This window comes from Myodes glareolus, chromosome 12 (genome assembly GCF_982192425.1).
Source record: "Myodes glareolus chromosome 12, mMyoGla1.1, whole genome shotgun sequence".
Classification (NCBI taxonomy): Eukaryota; Metazoa; Chordata; class Mammalia; order Rodentia; family Cricetidae; genus Myodes; species Myodes glareolus.
This window is the reverse complement of record NC_142037.1, coordinates 42999526-43013448: the sequence shown is the minus strand read 5'-3', so window position 1 is coordinate 43013448 and position 13923 is coordinate 42999526. Positions and strand designations below refer to the sequence as shown.

The following is a 13923-nucleotide window of genomic DNA, read 5'->3' as shown; positions in this document are numbered from 1 at the left end:
AGAAGCAAGGAGCTGACAGCTGCCTGCCAGAGCCCTGGGTCCTCCGAGAGACACTGCTATGTGGCTCTATACTGATGCCGCTCACACGGCATCCGCCTGCAGCAAGCAGGCAACATGCTAAATTCCAACAGGGAAAGTACAGTCAAAGAAACAATTTACCTTAGAGTCCAGCTGCTGCATGTATGACCACAGATACTCTATATTGGCTCCGAAAGGGTGAACATGAAGAAACGTTGATATGATGCCTGAACGGAAAAAAACAAACACTGGAAGTTATTTGGAGGACAGGAGAAAGGCTCCCTTAACGGAGGTCATCTGACCTCACAGACTTCCGGGAAGCCAAGTCACGGACGGTCTGGCCATTTCCAACCCCTCTCAGTCAGCCTCCAGTAACAGTATGTTCTGCAGACAGTAACTGTGAATGGCAAAGAGAACACACGCTCTCGTGGCATGGGGACATCAGGTCAACACGGCTAGACCCTGGGATGATGCACAGATGAACAGAGGTTTCTAAACCACGATCGCCGGAAGCAGTTCAGCCACCAAGTTCATGCTTGGCTTACCAATCGGAACTGTAGTTTGGGGAAGGTTAAATGATCTCTTTTCTCTCAGTGGACTTTGTGGTCTGAAAGTGGCTCAGACGGTTGTGTCAGAGCTCACGCTGCCTTGAGTGTCCTTGATAATAACAGCTGGTGGTTATGAAGAGTGTGCCGTCCACACCCCAGTGGGTTCTCTGTGCACCCCGTACTGTGCCGCTTCTACAGACTGTGCATGTGTGTGTGTGTGTGGGGGGGCGTGCTCTGCCTCCTCTGTTGTGACACACAGGCTCACTGCAAAGGTCTGGGAATGGGCACTCTGGCAGAAAGCCTTTCCGCCACAGGACCCACCAGCAGGGTTGTCCCAGCTAATAGCTGGATAACGGTGTCAGGGCTGAACCAAAAAGCGGGATCTTCCCGCCCTGGTTGCTCCCAGGTCCAAAAGCAAAATAGTAAGGAAGTCAGCTCCGTAGACCGCGTCCTGCTTTTTGTGAAAAGGTCGAGCTTAGATGGACACTTTGAAGGCTTTAATCAGGGTTGAGGTGTATTATATCTCCTAGACTGTGCACTGTGAGAGCCGATGCTAGGGGGAGGCCATCCTACATTTGCAGGGGCCTTGAACTGTCAAGGGATGGTGTTTGTTCTCTATGATTTGCTGGATGCTCATGGGTGGGTGCCAGGCAGATTTCAGAGACAAGTTCCCGGCTGATCCTCAGGCTAAGGACAGAGAATTGCAGAGTTTAGCCGAGCACTCTTGACGACTGTCTTTGGAGGTTTGCTCAAACGAGGTTTATGTGAGGATGGCAGGAACGTTACATCTCCATCAACCTGAACGGTCAGTATCCTCAGACTGACAGCTCGCCTTCTATTCTCAGTCCATGCAGATCTTTCTTTCTCTGATCTACAGTTTTATGACTTAATAGGGACCATCACAGGTGATGCCGGCAATCTTAACGCCTCTAGGTGACCACCTGAGAAAATGCAGTTTCTATGTTCTGTATGCTCAGTTTTCAAAATCATTTCAGAAATCAGATTCAGGTGCGAGCAGCTTTGTAAATGAAGTCTCCATTGCTTCTTGAAAGGAACTGAGTTGTTCCCAGGAAAAGAAAATGGATAGCCATGCAGGCAGTGTGTTGGTAACCGTGGCTGTGAACGTGTGCATACGATAGCCATGTCATGTCTACAAGACACATTTCACAGTCCTCCCGATCCCCTGGCTCTTACATGCCTTCTACCCCCACCCCACCCCACCCACAGTGTGCCCCTTCTGCAGTGCTCCTGAGTCTCGGTATAGATAGATAGATGTCCCCCACTTAGGCCTAGAACCCCATCTCTCACTCTCAGCACTCGGACCAGCTATGCATCTCCTCCACCGACTTACTGCAGCAAGAGGCTTCTCTGGGCAAGACTGAGAGCAGCCCCGGACCAGGGATGTGAGTACCTCGGTGCCAGCCAACACCCTGGCAGAGATGGGGCAGATGATTGACAGGCCCCACCCCTTACAGAGGAGCTATGAGTAGTACACGGTGGCAGAGGAGGAGAGGATGGGTAGATCTTAGTGCCCTGTCTACTGGTAGGTTTCTCGTGCTCCACTAGGTGCCCCCCCCACATATATAGGCAGCACAAACTGGATGAACTTAGAAAGGTATGCACACATGCAAAACAACAACAAAAATAATCTAAAAAACAGATATGACGTTAGGAGGAGGATGTATGTGTTGAAAATGTATGGAGGGAGTTAGAGGTAGGAAATTGGTATGTAGCTATGGTCATATTTCATTGTGTGTCTATATGTGTGTATTTGAAATTCTCAAGAATATAGCAAAATAAAGAAGTAGTTTCTCTTAAAAAAGAAAAAAAAGGGAAGAGTGTTATAACTCCAAAGTTAATGAAAAGTGCCAACATGTCCCCATATGGACACCCCTGTCTGGCACTCTGGGAACAGCTTCCATGCTGGTAAGAGGAACCCTAGGAACTGAGGTAGCCGAGCAGGTGGGCTCTGTTGCCCTGTCTATTTCTGTGAGTAGCAGCAGGCCTTCCTACTTAAAACCGTGTGCCCGGTGGTGCAAAACTCATTTGTAAGCCGACAATCTAAGTGAGATAGAAGGAGCAGATGTTGTCCTACCGGGGCTTTTTACAGGTCTCAGAGCCCTAAAAGCTACTTGAGAAAATGCAGGCCAGCTCTGTGTAAGGAGCAGCAGACTCCATCTGGAAGGCTCATTCTAGCGGGCTATGTGAGAGCATCCCATCAGGACCATCATTTTATCCTTGTTTTGAACCTCACCAAGACCAAGTTGGTAGTGTTTAAATCAACCGAACAGTGCTAGTACTGCCCCTCACAATCACACAGCTCTGGTGTTCACTTTAAGCACCCTGCAGCCATATGACACCAAGGTGCTGGGCACAGCTGTGTGCAAGACAGAAAAAGGGCCATTTCCGTGGACTGCCAGTCTAGATGACCAACACAGATGGGAGGCACAAATATTAAGAGTAAAGGAACTATTTTCAGATGGTGATAAGCATAACAAAGAGAGAGCCCATGACAGAACACAGGGTGTCCTCAGGGTTGGTGGAGCTATTTTACACTGAGAGGCCAAACGCAGGCTTCTTTCTCTGAGACAGTAACGTCTTTCCAGCGGGAGATGTGACCGAGTCGACCACATAAGTCTATGCACAGTCCTTGGGTAGTGCAAGGGCCTGAGTTTGGAACAAGCAAGCAAGACTAGGGTTAACTGAAGAGAGGGATGCAGCTCACATTTAGGTGTTGAAAAATCCATAGGAGGTTACATTATTTTATGGTCGCTTAAAATTACACACACATGCATGCACATGTGCGTGCACGCGTGCGCACACACACGCACACACACGGAATGAAAGCTATGATAATCGGTGTGGCAGTGCCCACCTCCATAGACTTAAAACAAAATGCAAAAACAATGCTAGGTACAGAAACTCCCTTTTGAGTTATTGGTCATGGGAGTCCAAAAGATTCCCCAAACAATTGCTGTTGCCTTTGGTGCCTTCCAGAAAAAGAAGGTACAATCCTGTCCCTGAAGTCACAATATATGTGCCACACAGGATTTGGAGGAATCAGTCTAGATCTGACCTGGAAGTCTCCTCCCTGATGACCAGCTCTCACAGCATCAGAAGAGGCCATGCAGGCCTCCGGGGAGAAAGGCATCTATAGTCCTGTCCAGTTGTGATGTCACAAACCACACCAACGGCCAGCGCAGCAAGATATTCCGAGAGACGCAACAGTAACCGATCGCCCCTTATTAGGACTTAACACCCACTGATTGGTAGGAAGGAATTCACGCCTGGCCCTGGCAATTTAGGCAAACACTGCGGCTGGTGAGGACATGGGACCTAGAGGAGAACCCACTGCTTGCCACTTCCCTAAGCCAGCGTCATTCCTAACTGTGTTGTCAATGCTTATATCCTGCTAGCGCAGCTAAGTGTAGCTCTCAGCCTCATTGAGGAGCCTTCGTTTCTGCAGCAGACTAAAATAATTAGTCACACCTGGTTAAAATGAAGAGATCAGCTGACTGTGGGATAACTACCCCAGATCCACACATTAACGAGGCACCCTGCATATATAAGGCTCTGCAAGCACCATGGGAGGTGGGAGGGGGATTGCAAAAGCCAGAGGACCAAGATGTCTGCTGCAAGGTGGATTCCTCAAACAGATGTGGAGGAGGATCTGGAAGGAGTTGGGGGTAAGAATGGGTGGTGGGTATGATCGAGAGACTCTGTATGGAACGCTCTAAGAATGGATAAACATATTATTTAACAGTACAAAAAGGAGGAAGCGAGTTGAGCACAAACATTTGTCTCTGTCTGCTTCTTGTCTGTGGGTACCACGTGATCATGCCTCATGCTCCTGCTGCTGTGTCTCCACACGTGATCATACCTCATGCTCCTGCTGCTGTGTCTCCACACGTGATCATGCCTCATGCTCCTGCTGCGGTGTCTCCACCATAAAGGACTGTCACCTCAAAACTGTGAGCCAAATTAAGTCCTTTCTCCCTTAAGCCACTTGTATCGGGATACCTCACCATAGTGTCATGGACAGTAACTAAGATGGTGGGGCCTTCATAACAGAGGCAATGGCAGCCTTCCACAGGATCTACTGCCCCGCTAGAAGATACTCCTCCATAATCCTTTTTGGGAGTCAGAAGGATTGCTCTCATTTAATTCTAAATTTTATAAGAATATAAATATGGCTATCTGGAAGGTGGGTTCAGGGAGGAAGTTGTATGTTTTGCCATGCTATCACCAGAGGAAGGTAAAGTACCAATAGAGAATTGAAAGGAGAAATTGGTCATTTGTTTTTATCAAACATTACAGTCCCCAACATCCTTTATAGCAGAAAGGTTCACATATAGTGATTTGAGATGAGTTTATCCCTTGCTTTCTTTTACTCCAATTCACTGTTTACAGGTAGGCTGGCTCCAAGACAGACCGTGAGGGGAACATTCAGTCTCTGTGCATGCTTTTATTGAAGATACTGACATCCTCATATATTTCTTTCTATTACACTATAATAGCTAATTTCTTTGTTCTGAGACTGAAGACATTAGCAGAGATAGAAAGCTATAAACCAAACCCCCCTGTCTACTCCCATCAATGTACAATAACTGGGGGCTGGAGAGATGGCTCAGAAGTTAAGATTGTGTATTACAGAGGACCCAAGTTTGATTCCCAGCATCCATGTCAGGGAGCTCACAACTGCCTCTTACTTCAGCTTCAGGGCATCTAACTCCTCTGAACTCCATGGGTATTTGCATACATGCATACACACACACACACAAAAATTATGAATAATTTAGAATGTATAATAATTATGCATGTATTTAAAATTTTGTGAAAACTGACTAAAATATGTGCATATAAACATGTGTAACCTACACATATATCTTATACTATACATATATTTTATACACAGAACTATTCAGGAGACATCACAAATGCAATGCATTCTCCAAGGAGAATATAAAATACAATAGGAAGCTGGTGTAAGAGGTTCTTCTGTTCATGTGTTGTTTTCATTGGTTAATGAATAAAGAAACTGCTTTGGGCCTGATAGAGCAGAACTTAGGTAGGCGGAGAAGACAGAACTGAATGCTGGGAAGAAGGGCAGACGCCATGGATCCTCTGCCGGAGATGGACACCAGTTAGAATCCTGCCAGTAAGCCACAGTCATGTGGTGATGCACAGATCAATAGAAATGGGTTAAATTAAGATGTAAGAATTAGCCAGTAAGAAACTAGAGCTAATGGACCAAGCAGTGTTTTAATGAATACAGTTTCTGTGTGGTTATTTTGGGGGCTAAGCTAGCCAGGCGGCAGGGATAAACAAGGGGCCTTCCTCCTTGTAACAGGAGGCAACCTCCAGTGAGAAGGAAATTAAAGTGGGGGTCTGTTGGTCACTGTTCTTCACACTTCTAGAAAGTTTTTTAGGGATTGTTTTGAGTTTGGTCATAGACCAGAGGATTGTGGGACAATAATCATATCTTAGTCATACAGAACAGTTGTCGGAGTTGGAACTATTCTCGGAGGGGAGAAGAAGCCAGTTCGAATCTACATATGGGCTCGTTTTGGGTCTCTGGGTATGACAGCACATCAGCATGTCTTTTGAGATGTGTGCACAGCATATTATTACAGCTGTATATCATCAGAGAGAGAGAAAATAATTGGTTTTCCTTGGAGTATCTCTAAGTTGATGTCATATTCAATAACCTCGTAGTTGAAAAATCTATACGTGATGGATGAAGTTTGGACTACCTCTTGAATTGAATTCCCCCTGTGCCAGCTTCTGCAGGCCTCAGTGCACCCGTCATTTTCAGGTGAGAGCTGATGCAATATTTAGAGGCTGCTGCGTCTGCCAGGTAATGACCTGGGGGAGAGCAGTTTGCTACATGTGCTGTGGCCTCGACCCTCCCCATTAACCAACCACTCTGCAGAGGAACCAGGCTGAACCTGGAACTCCACACTGCGGTCTCCGCCAAGGTGCAGCTTGGACCAAGGTTATATGTCGCAGGTAAAGAATAGTCCTTTCTTCTTGGGTTATGGGGAGGATAGTAAGGTGGGGTCCCAAGCACATTACCAACACACCACCCCCAAGGACATTTTCCTGGAAGAGTAAGCATGCAGCTTGCACCAACTGGATAACGATTTAAGAAACAAGCGTTCTGTCTCAGCCCAGACAAAGAAAAAGCCAACCTGGCAGTATCTTTCAGGGCAAGAGGACACTGCAGTTAACAATAACTTTCTCACTTTTTCTCTTTATTAGGGCCAGCTTCTCTTGTTTGTTTGACCGTGGATATGGGAGTCTGATTTAGACTCTCCCGATTATCTGGACGTCATCACTCTGGATACAGAAATTAATAATCAGCTTTATGCATCTGGCTTTGGGGCTGCCTTTGGGGTGCAGCCTCCGCTAAGGGGCTTACAGGCTCATCCCCAGGTTCAAAACTGCCTTCAAATCTGGGTTGACTTGTGAACTTTTGGACAAGAACCAATCAGACCTCTTTTTAAATTTTGAAATTCAGATTTATGACCCAAAAGATGCAAATTAACCTATTTTCTTGAACCTTGATTTCTGTCCAACAGCTACCTAATGTTCCCAGTTCCTGATGAGAGGAAGCTCAGCCAGTCCGCATGACCCTCACTTGAAATGCACATTGGGTAATCTTGACAAAGTCACCTCCGATTGGGAGGCTCTGCTGTTTCAATTGTCAGCATGGTGTAAGTGAATTACTAAAATACTGCCCAAGTTGGTTATCTGGGGATGACTTTTGTAAATAGATAATAAGAAGAGACTTCTTACCTATCAGCAGGGCCTCCTTCTCAGATTTTAAGCCTTGGCTTCTCTTTTCAGTATTGTTCTCTCGGTCTTGGTTAACCAACGCAACTGTCAACACATTGATTTCCTATAAAGTAGAAACACAAAAGCCACGTAGGTGTTTATGCAGATCCCATGTGTTTTAATAATAATAAAAAAACACCGTTTCTTAAACTCTATGAAACAGACCATCACTTCCTCTTAGAAGTGCAGATAAAATCTTTTAATTATTTGTTCAATAGGTTCCAAACTGCTCCCACGCAACCAAGATAGTCTCTCAGAGTAGTGAATTTGGCATTAAACTATCTTAGATTTTTGGCAATTGAAAAAATTAATAAACAAACCAGACACCTCTATTCACGAAGGCTGTGTATTTGACTGTATCCATGTTAGTATGTTTCATTCTAAACATGGCATTTGGGGGGAGGTCTCAAAGCTTGCACAAGACTGGCTGATTAGCTGGAGTGAAGACAGACAGGATGGGCTTCAGAGGTGGAGGCAGAGCTGCAGGAGGAGTGTTGAAGTTGAGTAGGAATGGATTCTTGCACACAAGAGGGGAAGCAGGTGAGGCAAAGCCTGGGGAGAGTTTTTTTCTTTTTTAACTTAACCATGGGGAATTGAACAGAGCTGTATATGCATGACATGTTGAGAATGGGCTGTCTGGGATTATTTTTATGATCGTCTAAAAGTTAAAGATAGAGACAGATATTTAACTCATATCCTCCCAGTATTGATTTATGACTTGAAATAGAAAGCTTTGTAATGGAAATTTAACAGCCTATACATACCATACGTACAATCACTAGGGAAGCTGAGACTTGTTGGAAGGAAGCTGCTAACTGAAAGGCAGCTCCCTCCCCTGTAGGGAGATCTGGCATAGCTGAATACCCTCACCTTGTGCTCAACCTTGCCATGGGTGAGTGGTTGAAGAAGAATGCTGGAAATCAGCAAGGAAGATTCCTGGATCCCCAAATACAATGAGGCATCAGACAGACACCCTACATAGTGGGGCAAACTACAGCTTTAACACTAGGTCCCTGGCTAGGAGGCAGGGGTACTCTGCTTTGTAGGGAAAAGGTAAGAGGCAAGGTGCCAACCACCTAATCATAAAAGTGGGGGAAGCTTCAGAATTCTTTGGTCCTAAGAAAGGATTAAGAGAAGCTCGTGGGCTGTCTGACTGCCCCAAAGAAGGAACACAGACTCTTCCAATGTCTAGATGCCACGCAAAAGAGTTACTGCTAGACACTATCTTACCTTAAAAGCCTTGAAACCTGTGTTTCTTCACAGGGTGTCTGGCAGGCCCTCAAGAACCCTATAGCTTCACTAAGAGCCTGACAGACACCTAGCACGAAGTCCCACAGAACTAGGGGAGGTCTCCTCCTTGGGACTGCAGTTACTAGTGTGGACAGTCCCTGAATCAACTATACTTGTCTCTTCATCCATTTCCTATAGCTATAAATGCCAATGCTCTAGTGGTACCCATAGTTCCATCAAGAACATGGGTAATAGCACTGTGAGCACACATGCCATCTGAATACACTCCAGGGGATGTAGGAAAGGTACGTTCCACAGGTCATGGTCTGTGGACCACAGACACTGATGCCAAAGTGCTGGTGTCATCTGCACTTGTCTCTGGAGACCTACGGAAGACCACCCAGGCTCCACAGCTCCGAGAAACGGCTACAGTACGTACTACATGCCCAAGAAAAACTCACAATTACACCATGAAGCTGTGGTCACCAATGCCATGTACCTGCTATCACTGGGCTCATCCTATGGGAAATGGGAAAGGTCTTTCCCATCCAGTAACTCAAAACTGCGAGAGTTGTTTCCTTAGGCCCAGGCACCTCCTGAGTTCATCCTAAGGGGCCCAGAGAGGGTTCTCCTTCACATTCTATGACTCAGGAACTATTTTTTCTTACATCCTTTGTGTCACTTGTATTTATTCTTGAGTCTAGGACAGTCTAATCTACATCTTGGGTCACAAGATTGTGGCAGCTGCCATCACAGTCCCCAGTGCCATGAGCGCTACATGCTGTGATGCCTGAGAACACACATCTTTAGGAACCTCTGTGAACTTCAAAGTCATAATCACTATCATCTAGACTGGTAACAGGCATTGCTGATATCGCCATAGTCAACCAAATTACGAGCAGATTACACTTTTGAGCACACCCATAACAAAGGCAAAAGACCTACCCAAGTGGTACCACACATCCAACATAAATAAAACAAAATACTTTTCTAAGAAAACTGCTTTATAAAATTAGAAGAGGCGGCTCTTTCACTAGATGCACAGGCATCGGTATATGAATATAAGAAACAAAGAAGACCCCTCCCTCCAGAAACAATCCCAGTTTGAAGAAAGTCCATAGAAAGAACACAAAAGAATTATGCTAAGGAAATTTTACAAAGTGACATGAAAAAATGAGAAAGTAGAAGTTCCAGAAGGAAAAGAGCATTGGAAATCTACTTCATGAAGCAATTGCAAAAAATATTTTTGAATTTCAACATGGTACAAACATTCAACTCTAAGGAACTCAATGGACCCAATTAGATTTGACCAAAAAACAAAAAGCAACCCAAAACAACAACAATAAAAATCACTTTATAGAAAAGATGGTAAAAGTGCAATATAAATAAAGATACCAAAAACAAAACAGAGCAGCAAACAAAAAGCTTCCTGTCACCTATAAGAGAATTTCCATTAGATTTACACAGATTTCTCAGACGAAACTTTACAGGCTAGAAAGGATGAATGATATAACTAAAGTTCTAAAAGAAAATAAGAACTTCCACTAAAAGAAAAAATAAAAACCAAACCCTGCCAGTCATGCACCCAGTAATCTGTCAGGCAAAATCACAGAATTCATCACTATGAGAGGAGGCTAACAAGATGCTCATGGAAATACTAGAAACAAAAGGCCAGTTAGCACCTTCATGAAAACACACAGATACATAAGACTCACTAGAAGAATAGTAATATAAAAGAGAAAGAGAACCAAACAATAACAGGTCAGAAATGTAAGTCATCAGAAGGAAACCCACAACAAGCAGGAAACAATTAACAAAACAAGAGGGGGAGCTTTTAATCATCAACAATGTTGAGTGTAGAGGGATTAAATTCTCAACTAGAAGACACAGACCAGCCAAACAGATTAAACAACAATAACAAAACCAGAAATCAAGATCCAACTATATGCTACCTAAAACAGAAACATCTACAGAAATTCTCATGCCACTGCTGTAGACTCAATATGAAGGGTTAGAAAAAAGACATGGCACACAAACAAACAAACACAAAGCAGGATTATGATACTCACACCAGATAAAGAATAGTTTAAATAAAAAGCACAAAGACAGGCAAAAATGTCATCAGACATTAATAAAAAAACTCTGCAGAAGGCATAACAATTACAAATATATATGTGTCTACCACAAGACCACCTAAAAGGATAAATAACAGTCTACAATACAATAATAGATGGAGGTCTTCAGTACCAAATTTTCTCAATCATCCAGACAGGAACCAAAGAAATACGGCAATTGAGCCATACGACAGAGCCTAAAAGATGTGTGAGAACAGTCCACTCACCAATGGCAGACTGCACACTCCTCTGACCAACATGCTGCAAATTCCCCAAGCCAGATCATGTGATAGGACCACAAACCAAGTCTTCCTAAATTTCAAAAAAGGGGCAAAGCCATGTTGCTCCACAGACACGTGAGAAAATAATCTTACAAGGAGGAAAGATGTGTCTGGGCTCCTGCTATCGTTGTTTCTGCCGATGGTCATGCTGCCTTGTTGTCCTGGGCCTGTGGTGAAGCAGCCCATCGTGGAGGGGGTGTGTGAGGGAGTGCAGCTGTTCACTGCATGGGAGAAGGGGCTCTAGAGGGCACAGCAGAACGCAAGTGTCATGAAGGACGAAAAAGCAAAGCAGTTGACTGGGAAGTGGGAGGAAGGGTAACATGGTGGGATACATAAAACCAGATGCTTGAAAAGCCATAGGAAGATATTTTATGTTTACTTAAAAATACATGTATAATATATACAGATGTATGTATATACATATATACATAATAAGTTGAATGAGTTATATCACTTGGGGGTGATAATGCTCCCCTTAACAGATTACCTAACATTCCACCATTTGTTGTTCAGAAGAGTCAAAGAGACTTCTAAATTGATATAGGCTATTGCCACTGCCCTTGGTTGTATCTCAGAACTTGAAGATAAGACCATATTTCTGAAGATACCAATACTTTGGACATAGGACTTGAAGGAACTGAGCTAGAGCTAACTCAGAAGCTTCCTCCCTGAGGACTACCTTTTCTAATATCTGAAAGTGCTATGTAATCTGCCAAGGAATAAAAATGATCATTAGTTTTACCCAGGTACACAGCCTAGGAGCCACAATAAGGACCAGCGTAGCAAGATATTCCAACAGGTGCAATAGTGGCACTTCTATCTTGGAGTAACCAACAGAAGTCTAATTGAACTAAAGGCCTGCTCAATAGGAGAGAATTCATGCACTATAAACCCAGGTAACAACCCTTAGCTGATAAAACCATAGATCCTAGAGGAGAACATACTATTGCCATTATCCTAAACCAGCTAACCCCCAACTGCATTCTGATTATTATCTTTCTATGTGCAGATGAGTGTGTTTCTCATACCTCATTAAACTTTTTATAGCGGGATAGAGATGAGTATAAAATCTACAACTGGTCAAAATGTAGAGAGCAGGTGATTGTGGGACACCCAGACTTAATCAGTACATCTACAGCACAACCCTTATTCCTAAGGCTTGGGGAGCATCATGGAAGAGAGAGAAGAAGGATTCTAAGAGCCAGAGGACCAGAGATCTGCTATGAGATAGTTCTGTTCTTGACAGGGAGGTGGCACTTATGAAATCACAACACTATGGTAGTCTAAACACCAGTTTACACGCCCGTGAGGATGAGGGAAATATCACGAGGCCCTACTCCTAGATAAACAGCTAAGGTAACTAATAGTTGTCGAGAGAGGAAGAATCAGTCATCTTAGGGGCGAGCTCTCTGACAGGTTATCCATTCCCAAGTGGTAAGCTCCAAACACATACACCTATGGCAATACTACAGGGCCTCCAGATTGCATTCATTATATGTATACCTATATGTAATGATTATAATTAAAGATGATGAGGAATTTGAGAGGGATGGGGGCTGTGGAAGGAGCTGGAGGGGAAAAAGGGAGAAGCAGAAATGATGTAAAATATAGTAGCCATGTATAATATACTCAAAAAATACATGTTATACATTTTATATCCTTTGTTAAAGATAATTAACACTTGAGATGGAAGAGCTTATTACTCCTCTCTGATTATTATGCATTGTATTCTTTTATCAAATCACCATAAATTACCCCATAACGATGTATAAATACTATTAATAAGAAAAAGACGGATCATAAAGAAAGGTCAACATATTGAACAAGAGTGAAGGACACCCCTTCTGCTAGACGAAGAGATATTATAAATTGTTGAGAGCATGCTGAGAATTCAAAGAACATGAATCTCATCTACTGGCGTTCACATATGACAACCTCAGCATGTGCCAAGAAAAACAGAGCTTAATTTAACACATGACCTACTACTTTGTAAAAATCACGAGTGATTAGAAAGTGCCAGGAATGAAGGTTCTCCTGCCAGACTGTGGTTGGTGATATTTGGTGAACGTTTCGGAGGCTCAGGTGAAGATGAAACTTACGTGCTAAAGACAGAATGGCCAAGGCTGAGTAAGAGGAGATTGTGGGCACAGAGTTAGAGGGACCAAGGTGATAGGATGACAGGCACAGCAAAGACATCGGTGATGAGAAGGTACCAAATGAGGCCTGGGTATGCGGACCAAAACAAGACTACTTCTCTAGCATGTGAGACTATAAGTTTAACCACAGTGCATGCACGTGCATGCCCCCACCACACACAAAGAGGCAGGGGAGAGAGGAAGAGACAGAGAATGAGAGATCTCTGTGAACAGGATTTAGGATGGTCTGAGGTTATAATTGGGCCAGCTGTGCATAAAATGTTATTCCTGATGAAAGATGCTACCTTTCCTTTTTAAAAGAGGATTTTAAAAATATATGCGTGTATATGTGCACACTTGGGTGCGGGCACTCACAAAGGCCAGAAGAGATCGTCAGATCTCCTGGAGCTGGAGTTACAAGCAGCTGAAAGCTCAGATCCTCTGAAAGAGCAGCAAGTGCCCTGAACCACTGAGGTATCTTACCAGCCCAGAAACACTTTAAACTGTGACCTTTAGAAGAGAGCCAACCTTAAAGTTTATGTGGGAATGGAACATTTGACAGAGTGATGGGGATATCAACAGGAATTCCTCGGGGGATGAAATAACACGCACCGTTTTCAGCTCGGGCTTTCTCAATTAGAGCAAAGAAAGACTATGTACATGTCGTCTTTCTGGGCTACCAGGTTCAAGGAGTCTGCAGAGTTCTGTGCTTGGTATACACGAAGGACAAACAGGACAGGCATCGGGCTTGCAGGGCTGG

At 44.0% G+C, this 13923-nt stretch overlaps 1 protein-coding gene across 4 annotated transcripts in view; it reads right to left on the bottom strand.

The window, feature by feature from the left end:
- The window catches only part of Enox1 (ecto-NOX disulfide-thiol exchanger 1), a 554924-nt gene that overhangs the window by 14087 nt on the left and 526914 nt on the right, over positions 1 to 13923 (bottom strand). For all 4 annotated transcript variants that reach the window (XM_048422010.3, XM_087912247.1, XM_048422009.3 and 1 more), the window contains 2 exons: positions 7365 to 7467; positions 160 to 245 (listed from right to left, as the gene is read on the bottom strand). In XM_048422010.3, coding sequence (XP_048277967.1) covers positions 160 to 245; positions 7365 to 7467 — 189 coding nt within the window. The remainder of the gene's footprint in view (positions 1 to 159; positions 246 to 7364; positions 7468 to 13923) is intronic.